The sequence below is a fragment of the Anarrhichthys ocellatus genome, unplaced genomic scaffold (assembly GCF_004355925.1).
Source record: "Anarrhichthys ocellatus isolate YVR2014 unplaced genomic scaffold, GSC_Weel_1.0 scaffold3, whole genome shotgun sequence".
In the NCBI taxonomy this organism is placed as follows: domain Eukaryota; kingdom Metazoa; phylum Chordata; class Actinopteri; order Perciformes; family Anarhichadidae; genus Anarrhichthys; species Anarrhichthys ocellatus.
Window position 1 is genome coordinate 15,940,755 of NW_022280033.1, and position 12,544 is coordinate 15,953,298.

Here is a 12,544-nt window from a genome sequence, read left to right on the forward strand (position 1 = left end):
CGTGGCCTAAGGTTTCAGAAGGGGCGAGCACACGGCGGGCATGGGGAAGAGCAAGTGGGTTTTCTTCCAAATCAGGGACAATCACATCTGTGATCGTTGTGATCCCAGCTCGCCCCTCCACAGGCCAGCTGTGTTGGTGCTGTCAGCCTCATCCTGTCCGGTCCATCTCCTCTGGGCCACATGAGCTCCCATGGAGGGCTTCAGGAGGATTAGCACACCATAGGAGGGGGTGAAGGGTTCAGGAGCAAGTGTTTAGAGGTCAGTCCGGGGTTATACATTTGATCTCCTCTCAAGTACAAATTAATGTGCTCTGATGTATTATTTAGATTCAACTGGCTTACACTGACATGAGCCGCAGTTCTTCAACCCATCAAGTGTAATTTACTCACACTGGGGATCGTGCTTGTCAGAAGGGCACGACATCACCTGAGTTTGGTGTTTTCCTGTCCAGTGCAACCGAGGAGAGCGCTGCTGGTTGTTTTGGTCTGGGATGGCGGATGAGGGGTTGGGGGTGGTGCTCACGAACCGCACAGCGCATTGAGTTAGCTCAGATGGGGAGGTGGGGGATGGGGGGGCAGTTGTACACATTGTGCACATTTGGTGAATAACAATTCCTTGCGGACAGACGCGTAATGCCACCCTGAGGGCAATTCTGTCACACTCCCCACAGGTGGAAAAACCTCAGGTGATTCTGCAAAAAAAGAGGCCTCTTAAAATTGCACACCTGTGTAGGGACCGCAGCGTTTCAGAACTCAACCTGTATCGCCTGCGGCAATATTCCTATGAACCCAAACCTCAAGACTGAATATCTCATCTCATGATGCAAGGATCAGATGCTGATCAGACATGAGGGAAGTTTAGACAAGAGAGTTTGGAGTCTGTGTTGCAACTGCATTGTGATAGCTTAGTGGCCAGCCACGTCTGCTGGTGTTCCTGTGTACAAGAAGAAACTTGCTCCGTCAGAATAGCTGCCCTTCGAGAGGAGGAGAGAAAATGTAGCTGTCTCTGCCACCATCTTGATAAACATGTGTAAACAGTGCATACAGGAGGAATAAAGGACACAACAACTGACATTGTGTCGTAGTTGTCCATGACAGCAGAGTTTCCCTTCACTTGATGGTGTTCTCAGATGCTGGGTTGGACAATAGACTTCCTCCCTACGTGTGCATCAGTTTGTGTGTGAGAGGGGGTGGACAAGGGACTGTTTTTTTTAAAATTCCTTTTGCCTTTAAAAGGTTCAGTTCCACTCTTGAGACTGTGTCGATGCACACTATTAACATATGATTTAGGTTTTAATTTGGTTTTATTCTGTCTTAAAGAACTAGTGTGTAGTATTTAGAGGCATCTAGGGGTGAGGATGCAGATTGCATCCAACCGAATACCCTCCACTCACCCCTTCCTTACCAAGTGTGTCGGAAAACTATGGTGGCCTTCAGGTAACGTAATAACCTGACAGACCCTCTCTATGGCCAGTGATTGGTTTGTCTGTTCTGGGCAGGGAGACTAGCAAACCACAAGAGGCTGTGATGTTGTGTCATCATTTAAATCTAATTGGCATTGGAGTAATAGTCTTCCTTTCATGAAAGGTCCAGTGTGTAGGTTTAAGTGGCAGCAGGGTTTCAGATTGACACCAACTGAAACTTCTCCCGTCTGCCAAGTGTGTACGATGGCTGTCGCGACAACAGCAATGGCCCTCTCTAGAGCTAGTGTTTGGTTTGTCCGTTCTGGGCTACTGTAGAAACATGGTGTACCAAGAGGACCCGTATGTGGATATAAAAGGCTCATTCTAAGGTAACGAAAACACATTGATTCTTAGTCTCAGGTGATTATACACTAAAGAAAACAGACCTTTTACTATTATATTCCATTTCTGCCAATAGATTCCCCTTAATCCTATGCACAGGGCCTTTAACAGATGCCAAATTCAGTTTAGTCCGTTCCCAGCGAGGCTGCAGAGTGGCGTGGGTGTCCGGGGCTCCACAGACAGGGTCAGTTAAGTACAATATCCAAGTCTTACCCTGCTCAGACACGCGTCTCCTATGAAAAGATATGGGCCATTAGAGACCCACCATGATAAGTCTCTCTTGTATGGACTTTGACACTTTTACATCCATGCCTGAAATGTAGCCTTCCAAGTAAATTATGTCTTTCAGACTAGTTTCTAGTTAATTCTGTCTTTCCCCCTCTGAAGACCCAAACAGACACATGTATTGTACACACATAAGTTATCTCAAACGTCTATCAATACTTGTGGGTGAAGCAGGTGTAAACAATAAATATGATACAAATCTTCACATCACATTCACGGCAATTGTGCGTGGCACACTGTTCCCCTTGACAAATCCCCTTGAGGCTTCACTCAGGGAAAAAACATTTTCCAAACAGCTCCCCCAGCTTGTCACACAAGAGGTATAGACTATCCACTGCTTTAAATCCCCCCCATGGGATCTTGGCTGAAAGCAGCACACTGCATTCATAGGTAAGGCAACGCGAAACCAGTTAATTTAGACTGATGTCTTTATGATTTGCAGGAGTACAGCATGAGAGCCAGTCTCCCTCAGTTGCTGTATAAACAAAAATTTGTTCAGCTCAAATAAAATTTGATGAGGAGATAATTTTGCGAGCATACAGCATAAAGGTCTCTCTCATGTGCAGGGGTGCTGAAAATCAAATGGGAGTCTGAGGAGGTCAGCACACGGTGGACAAGATGACAGAGATATGGATGATTCGGTCCACCGTTGGGGACAGGCCTCCACGTGTCCACATAACAGTCTCCAGTCAAAAATCCTCTTTGTAACTTCAAAAATTAAACTTACAGGCCTTCAACATCCTCATGAGTACATAATAAAATGATCACAATATACTTTAAGGAACCAGTTTTATGACCTCTTTAATGAACAAATGAACATCCCACTGTGTTATTTAATCAAATGTCCCTATTGGATGAAGTAAAGCAACCGTAAAAAAAATTCCAACAACATTAGACAGTTCATTCAAGTTTTTTTTGGCATGAACAACTCTCAATCAAAGCTAAAACCCACAGACACAAACCTCTAATCTGGGATTTCATCAGGAGATAAATCCTGGAGCTGCTCCACTGACAATGAATTGGAAACTGACATGGTGGATTGTGCGGTGACTGCCTGAGCTTTTGCTCTCCAGTAGGTTTGACAGTATCGGTAGAGACGCAGTTATAAACATATCTCAGATACCTTGTAAAGGCCCGGGACCTGTTGTAGGCAAAGTTGATATCAGTCAGTGTCATAGGCAGCGACACGTTATGTTCGAAGAGTCTACAAAATTCAGAACAACAAATGTGAATTCTGCTCTCTGTTTCAGGCCTTTTTAAGACCCATGACTTGCCAACCGGCCTATCCCTGACATGGAGTGCTTTGGATTAGAAATCACTTGAGGCATTAAAAGTAAGTCTACGGTTTCAAAACAACCAAAGCTACAAAGATGAATTCACTGGAAGCCATTCTTTTAAACGGATGCATTTATTCAAGAAGCTACAGATAAAGAACAGATGCATTTCATTGCCAGTAAAACTCTCTTGGAAAAAAAAAATCTAATAATCTCCCTCACTAACTCTGGAACTGGTGAGTGGCCACATGTTGACATCAAAAAGTAGTGTGTGAGGTTCATTCATTCACTCGTTCTAGCGTGTGATAATTGTGTTGGTGCGGTTGAAGCGCTGCAGGGAACTACTGGTGGCAGAGCGACAGAGGCCCCGTTGTCAGACACGAGAGGCCACTTTGATCTCTGAAATTCCCTGTGTTTGCCATTGTTGATGACAGAATACCTGTGAGAGGGATTTTCAATCAGAGAACCTGCATGGGAATCCCCTAACACGCAACAAGAACAACACACGCACACACACAGAAATATTTGACAACACACAAACCCCCGGAAATATAGCTCAAAATCAGCAACACCCATCACAGGAATCCTGTTTCTTTTCACGCAGGCATCGGAGTGTCTTCTGTATGATATCAGATTGTACTCCTTTGAAGTCGTACGCTCATGATGTCTACATGTGAAAAGGATGTTTGTTTTTTACCATGGACACTGAGCTGACAGTAGGTCTTCCTCTCACACATTCACATTCACACACACGCACACACACGCACACACACACACTCGCTCAGTCCCACATATGACAACACCCCATGTTTACCACCCTGACTTCCATCCCACACATCTTGTTTGTGGCAGCAACTTCCATTGTTCCCGTCCGTATCTACCGGAGCAGGTACAAACTCTTTATCACGCTCTTTCCACTGCAGCTGTTTTCAAAGAAGTAGCATGGATACAATAAAAGGGATTGCTGGCCCTGTGCTTTTGTTTTTTTTTATCAACATTTGGCTGCTTTATCATTTCTTAAGTGGATGGGGAAAAAAGAGGGAGGATGGAAAATCTGCTGATAAAAGAAGAAGTCACACAAAGAGAAGCCTTGGGTGAGACAAAGCTGTTTGAATTTACAGCCTTACAAAGTGGTAAGGTAAAAAGGGAATTTTTAGAAGCCAGGATGGATGAGGTTAAGAGAGCAATGATGACTCAAGCACAAAGCCCACACTTGATTGCTAAAAGGAGGACACCTTTTGGAGCAGCACCACTGCTGATGTCACCCTAAAGGAAGTGCTTTGAAGGGGATGGGGGCAGAGGGACATCCAGGCATCACAATGCAGCGTTGTATGCGAGCAGCATCACAAGGACATGACGCTATCCCTGTGAGGAGTGGGCTTCACAATGCGCTGTATATTCGCTATAATGTGAGCATCTTGATGATAGGGCCTGCCCATCAAAGTGATGGGGATGTGTTATTTTGCAATCGGGGGTGGGTAAACAAGTGATTTAGCTTCATATCTCAAAAGAAAAATCTGTAAATGTCATGATTAGCTGCATGGTGAATGGATGAACCAGCTTGCACCCAGGGTTATTCAATTCCAAATTTCCCAAAGATGTACAGACTATCCACCAACAATACAAGGCAGGATAATAATAATCTCACAAGATTGAGAAGTAGTGTGACACTGCCCTCTAGTGTCTTTAGGTTAATGGTTTTAAATTCATAGTACAATTGCATGTAGTCTGTGAATGTAAATTCCCAAATGCCATTCAAACAGCGTTTAACCCACATATTAGCGAGCAGTTGATTTAGCTCCTATTTAAAATTATTCAATCAACTTTATCTTGGATCTGCCCATGTGTGTGTGAGAGATACTCACACAGGTGCACACCCCTCCTGGCATTCCGGTTTTTCCTTTGAACTCTGGCTTCAAGATAGCTGCAGATACCAGCACGAAAGAATGTCCCCACCTGTGCTACAGTGGGAACAGCAGCAGTGAAGGTGAATAGTCTGCAGCCCTCCATCATGCTGCCTTCGCCTGTGATGAGGGCTCAGTCACTCCCTCATTTATTTGTTATCAGATTATTAACGACGAGAACAAGAGTTTACTTCATCTCAGCTGCATCAGGTAGGAAGAAAAGAAGAACAATACTTTTCCTGTGAGTCATGTTGTTTTGAGAAGAACAGAGATAAACAAAGACCAGAGATGTGATTTCATAATGAATGAAGTTAGTGACTTAATGGCTAAGAGTAGACCTTCAACTAGTTTTCACTGATTCTTCATCACTACACTATCTCAGCCCTGCCGCCAAATTAATAAATGTCCTCCTTTTTCAAAGACTTAATCCACTTTAAAGTTAAGATACAACTGTTGACACTGACATTCATTACGTTGAACGAGGAGCAGGTCTGGGGGCGGAGCTGTCTGAGGAGGTGGGAGGAGCCTGTCTTGATGACAGCCTATAAGATTAAGTACAGGTGTGCACCTCTTTGCATTACCTGCAGGGGTTTTCTACTGGCCACAGTTGTTTGTCTGAGGGAAAATGTGAGTTTCTTGACTCTTATAACACTTATGTTTGCAGTACCTTAATGCTTATGTGATGTATGTTGAATTACACTGATGCACATTGTGTTAATTCTTGTCAGTAATAGGGTAGCCGGGTATTTGCTCCCTATGTATTGCATTTAGTAAGGTGCTAATACATGGTACATATTCTTCTGTTTACATAAAACCAACCTCACCTGCCCTATCACCTGTTCCACGTCTACAATAAATCACGATTGAAGTGGACTCTTCCTGTGTCTCATTGAGCTGACTGCACCTCTATAGTGTTAAGGTAACCAGCATACCCAATTACAGTCCTGACTGGTGAATATTCTACAGTCAGTGTCGTAATATTTAGAGACTCAACAACACACAAACATATCGCTGAAGTTCATCATTTGCAGTCGTATGGTCAGATACGATACATTACATTGATAGTACATTGACTTTGGTGAGAGTACTTTCAATTTAGCTTCCGAGCAACCATTAAAATATGCACGAGATATAATTGGTCTCAGTCATTTACATCTTCAGGTATTCCCCCTAAATGTAGAATAAATATATACATTTTCTGTTCTTTTTTAACTTTTAAGCTATGCCAGAATCTCAAAAATATAAGTGCAGTGATTCTTAATTTATAGGCTTGGTGGCCCACCAACATTTTTTCATTCACAATGCAAATTAACTCACTCACTGTGGGAATTTTTTTTTGTACTTTGAATGCAATTCAATTTCCAGCTTGCATGGGGAATAAACGTCTAAATAGACTAATGGAGCTTGGTACTCAAAAGTAGCTTATTACTTGGCATAGGAGGGACACATGTGCAGATCATTAAAGTGTAGTGTTCTTCATAACCACATGGGGGCGTCATTTATCCAACACTGGTCTATACTGCCACCACCATCTACATTTGTTGTTTTCTCAAATCTCCATTTCCAAGGAAAAAAATACAAGGAAATGAGTTTGGTTGAAGGAAGATTAGTAGTTTTGAATCGAAGTTTCCATCTATTCATTGTAAATGTGATTTAAAGCTTTGAGTTTTGCACAGAACTTTAGTGTCAAATTCAATCCTTGTACAAAACGTGTGGAATACTTTCCTCATAACTGCTCAGATGCATGCTTTTCAGGTGATTAGATTGTTTTTGGATTTGTTGAATGGTACTGAGAGCATATGTCATGGCCTATGTATTCCCTGAAATCACTTAAAGTACTACTGAGTACTATTGGAGAGAATAATAACACAATAATAGTGTAAATAGCATAATAATATGCTCATCATGCCATGTGGTATTATGCAGATGGATTAGTACATGCCTCGGCAGCTCCAGTGAGGACTTGAATTAGGAGGATTAAAACCAGATGTTCATTGGGACTCAGTGGCCAGCCAATAAGGAGGAGGTCCGTTTGGACTGTGGGAGGAGCTCCGTCTCTCCTCTGAGCACAAGATTTATTCTAACAGGTAGTTTAAAAACCAAACAGATCAACAGCAGCCGCAGCAGCAGCAACAAGACAGTCACCAACGAAGTATGAGCAAGGACGTTTCTTTAAAGGGTCTTATTTCAGGATATGCCCGGACGTCCCCCTCCAACATGCTGAGCAGGAAGGGGTCTTGTGCGGGGATGATGAGTGCTGCGGCCGGAGTGGACCGCAGCAGGGTCGGGGAGAGGCTGCAGGCAGCCCTGGCCGGGTTGCAGGAGCTGCATCTGCTGAAGGACAGACAGAGCGACATGGTGAGCTGGGCGCTGAGGATGGACCGAGAGAAGCCGGTCACTGCAGTCCACGCAGGCCCGGAGAGTCCCAGGATGATGGGGGCTGAGGAACAGCGGCTGGAGGCAACCTTAACAACCCTAAAGCAACAGCTGGTAGGATGCAATTTATCTCAAAAGCCATAAAATCATTAAAATACCTCTCGGGGGCATACTGTGCAGGCAGTAGTTTGGTGTCAGCCATAATATTTTTTTTACCTTTAGTATAGTTCATTTACTATTTTTATTGTCGTGGGAATAAAATCGTCCCTTTTGAATCTTGCCGTCAGCTGATGCTCATGTGCATACCGTCTTTAATTATTAGCAGACACACTTTCATGCTCTCAGCTGGGGGTAGGAAGTAGGATAGGTGTCATAAATCAAGGTTCACTGCGGGACCAAGAGGAATCTGAGTTGTGTACGTGCGCGCACACAGTGCATGTGCAGACTGCAGGGGGGTGCATACCGCAATCATTAACCACTAATGTATTAAAAAAATATATATGGTGGTGTGTTTTTCAAAAGTGGTTAATTTGCTGTGAATGATAGTCACGAGATGCCCTTGAGTGTTGCAGACAACTGGCTGTGTTGAGTTTTCCATGACAAGCTTTTTCCATGTGGGCTAGTGTTGTAACCCTTCACAGGAAGAGCAGGGATTAAGGTGATATGCTTGACTTTAAGTAGAATTGGGTGAATGTAAAGTAATAGGACAATATATGGTTTAAATTGTGTTTAACAATCTTGCAAAATGCTGCAGACTCACAACACCCCATATTTTAAAAGACACCACCATCTACATATAGACATAATGTTCCAGAAACACTTTACAAGAACTCTCTTTTTTTGCCACAGTTTAAAAAGAACTCAACCAAACTGACTTGATTTTTACAAGAGAATAAGACTTTAATTAAATAGAGTCCTCATTTTAAGAACCACTGTATCCACTGTAAATGACCAGCCTGAGCTGCAAAACAAACAGTCTTTCATCCCAACCCCCAAGCTTTCCTCTTCTATTAGTTTACACAATGGCCAGGCCCTCGCTGTGGGGGAGAAATGAGTTACCCACCACTGCTTCTTTTATGCTCCCCCTTGTCCTGCTGGGGTTAATCATCAGCCACAGCTGAGTCGCCTTTGTTTTTCTGATGGCTGTACATTAGAGCATCTTTTATCTGAACAACAGGCCTCGTTTAAATGAAATTAAAGCACTGCCAACCTTCATCATGACTTTTCTGCTTAATATTCACCTGTACAGATACTTTATGTAACTGTATGCATGGGTGTGCGTAAACTCCTTTCCTGAGGAAATCAGTAAGACATGTCCTTTGGTTCAGGATATACCATACACATTTTAGGGGTCGGCTAAAATGGGATGTGGTGTCTGTTTTACAGTCTCGTCTTCGGAAACAGGATGTAGGTCTGAAGACTCACTTGCAGCAGCTGGATCAACAGATCAGTGAGTTGAAGCTGGATGTGAGCAAGGCCTCCACAGAGCAGCTGGAGAGTGACAGCAGGCCAAGTTCAGGTGTGTATGCTAACACTTGTACAAAAAGCCCTACAGTTGTTTAACAAGTATACAATTATCCTGCAAAGCTACTATCACAGATACCAAGAAAAACGTTCATGTGCATAATTGTTCCTGCTCTCTCCAGGTTTCTATGAGCTCAGCGATGGCGGCTCTTGCTCGTTGTCCAACTCGTGCACCTCTGTGTACAGCGAGTGTCTGTCATCCTCCCAGACAAGCCTTCTCCTCTCTCCCATGAGGCCTGCTAATTCCCACATCAGCCCGCCATCACAAGTAGACGGATGCCGCCGGCGTTCTGCTGATGAGAGCACTACCCAGACCAACCCTCTGCGGGCCACAGGCCTCCATCTTGGCAGCAGCAGGATCCGAGCGAGCACCGAAAAGGCTCGACCAAGACCTGTGTCAACAGGTAACCAAATCTCTCAATCTCTAATTTAAGATAATTTAAGGTCTCTCGTGTCATAATGCGAACCATGTAACTGCTGTTACTTGTATTTTGCTGCATAACATTTTTCAGTGATTTGAAAAGTTAATCTGTATTTTGTGTTGTCTTTGTGTTCATTAGGTGATCTTGATAGGATGATAGCTCAAGGACCAAGCTACTACAAATCTGTGGATGCAAAGAAACCCCCAATGTGCTCAAACGTAAAGACCTCCACTATGGACCCCAAGTTCCACAGCAACCTGGTGTCCCGCAGTGGGGCGGAAGTGTACCACTACCCGAGCCCCCTGCACGCTGTCGCTCTCCAGAGCCCAATATTTTCCCTTGGGGGCGACCCAGCCACACCTGGACTTCTAGAAGGGCAAGGAGCCCTTGCAGTGAGCCGTTCTGACACCCTCCAAAGGGCACAAATGGGTTATGAGACCAAGACCCTGGGTTACATTGACAACCTTCTCCTGCGCAGCTTGAGCAAAATCCAGAGTGACACGGGCACAGAGACTCTGCAGACACATGGTGACTATCACAGGAGGCCCACTGAAGTTTTAACTGTGTTTCCTGAAGTGTCTCAGAAAGACTTGTCTGTGCTGCAGCCTCTTCCAGCTCCAACCACAGACATCACCCCACTAGATAGCTACCAGAAGAGACACTGCACGACATTCTCCAGCCAAGAGCCAGCTGATAAGGCGAATCACAATCAGTCAGTGAGAGCCCCGGAGGTTTCATACCGATACTCCTATCCTACTGCCATGAGGGATTACAGCGCAGATGAGGTCACCACTTTATCTCTGAGGAAGAATGATAAACCGCAAGGAGAATATGCTAGTGTAGCAAGAGGCAATCCAGAGTCCGTGCCCCAAGAGAGAAAGGGCTATAGGCAAAGATCGGTGATGGCCCACAGCTCCAGCACAGAGGAGAGTCAAAGCTTTGAGATTCACGCTGGTCACACAGCTTCCCCTGAGTTTGTCCATGCCAAATTTGTCCCTGCTGGATCTCAGAGAGTCAAGGTGAGACAGGCAGACCGTAAAACCAAAGCCGTGAAACTGAGAAGAAAAGGCAGTGAGAAGCCGCGAGCAATGAGGCAGCAACATGGCTACTCCTCTGGTGAAAGGACCAGAGAGGCCAGTGGTGGAACCAAGGGGGAACAGAGAAAATCAGGAAAAGGAAAAACTACCCAGAAATGTACCCCCTGTCACACAGAAGAGCGCAGACAGGGCTCAGGCTCTGACTCCAGCCACTGTAGCCCAGGATTCATGTACATCCACAAGGTCCATTCTAAGCCACATCCCATCCCTGCTGTTTCGAAATCTAGCAAAAGCCGCAGACTGCAGTGCCTTGGGTACGATCAGCCTGTAGAGCAGAGGAAGAGGAGGCAGGGGGCTGCCAAATGGCCGTCCGATTTGGAGATGTTCCAGGCCTCATGTGTTCAGCGTCATATTCAGGCACCAGGGAGCATGCAGATGGTCCGCAGTATGAGTGCCAAGTCAGGCCAGTGGATAGGACCTCCTCGCTCCTTCCAGTCCTCTAACCCTTTTCTCCACAATCTTAATGCCAGATACCCTCCAGCAGCTTTCAACATCTTGAGCCACTACCCACCCAGATGCGAGTCCGAGTACTCGGCCGAATGTGCCTCACTGTTTCACTCCACCATTGCTGAGAGTAGCGAGGGGGAGATGAGTGATAACACCACCAACCGCTTTGGAGATAGCGAGTCCAGCCAGAGCTCCCAGTCCTTCTCAGACTCTGACAGCAGCCTGTCCCTGGACGAGGAGGACCAGGTAGACAGCCAGGAGGAGAAAGGTCTGGTGTGGGCCGAGGCTGCTCTGGGGCCCACCGCAGCTGGACTGCCCCTCCAGCAGCTCCCACGCCCTGAGCCATCAGCCTGCCGCATCAAAGCTTCCCGGGCCCTGAAGAAGAAGATTCGTCGGTTCCAGCCGGCCTCTCTGAAGGTCATGACCCTGGTGTAAAGTTCCCCCTGGGCAGAGAACTGTTGGGACAACACAGAGGGCTGTGTTTTGAAGGGAAAACGCCTTCAAAACTGTTTGGAAACCGAGTCTTTGACCTCAACACCTTAATCATCGCTGAGAAGCAGCAATTAAACAGGACTGCGTCTGTGCACTGATTGTTTTGTTAAAAGAATTTGCAATGGTTGAACATGAGACTGTACACAAAAGTGCACTGTATAAAAGCAAATATAACACAATTCCACTTAATTTGTTAATATTTATATTGTAATTAGGCTTTGTCATATCATCTGGCTGCATTTGACAATTTCATGGACATCTGTCATATAATTGTATGTACCTAAGAAATAAAACCAATCCAATTTCTTATTGCAAATAATTGTTTATTTTCTGTTCATTTCTTAATTTTGCCCATTGGTTAAAACCATCCATGTTTTCTTATTAGAATAAATGTATTTAATATATATTGGTATAGTTTGAGTGTTTATGAATCTTCACTTTTTCTTTTTTAGACAGCTAAAGGAATTTTTCCCCGTTAGCCTACTGAGCTAAGCACTAGCTTTGGTATTATTAGCACCCTACTTTTCAGTGAGTTCGAAATGTTTACTAAATTGAATCTGTTAACTTCTCCCTTCTTCTGGTGACGATTTATCTGACATGTTTGAAAAAAAACTCCACTTAATCCTCACAAACGTCCCACTGAGGCAGACTAATTTAGCACAGATAGCGCTAACGGCTCCTTATCTGGTTTCCTGCCCAGCTGTCTGTTTAATAAGGTGCGTCTTCAACAATCCCCCCAGACCGTCGTGTTTAATTAGAGGGTGAAACTTATCAGTCTCAGTCATTTAAATTTTAAGTAAACACACTTGCACTGAAGCACTAAAACACACAGTCACACTCCTACAGTTTCACAAACAGACATTAAGATGATGGCAGCAGAAGCTCAGGTTTTTGAGGAGAGACCAGAGGTTTTAAAACA

At 44.6% G+C, this 12,544-nt stretch overlaps 1 protein-coding gene across 1 annotated transcript; it reads left to right on the forward strand.

Moving 5' to 3' along the window:
* The first annotated feature begins 7,390 nt into the window (after window positions 1-7,390).
* dact2 (dishevelled-binding antagonist of beta-catenin 2) lies at window positions 7,391-12,097 on the forward strand. The gene is made up of 4 exons (XM_031879773.1): window positions 7,391-7,757; window positions 9,030-9,162; window positions 9,290-9,571; window positions 9,728-12,097. The coding sequence occupies exons 1-4, from the start codon at window positions 7,422-7,424 to the stop codon at window positions 11,566-11,568; spliced, it is 2,592 nt and encodes an 863-aa protein (XP_031735633.1). The 5' UTR covers window positions 7,391-7,421; the 3' UTR covers window positions 11,569-12,097.
* Window positions 12,098-12,544: the final 447 nt, after the last annotated feature.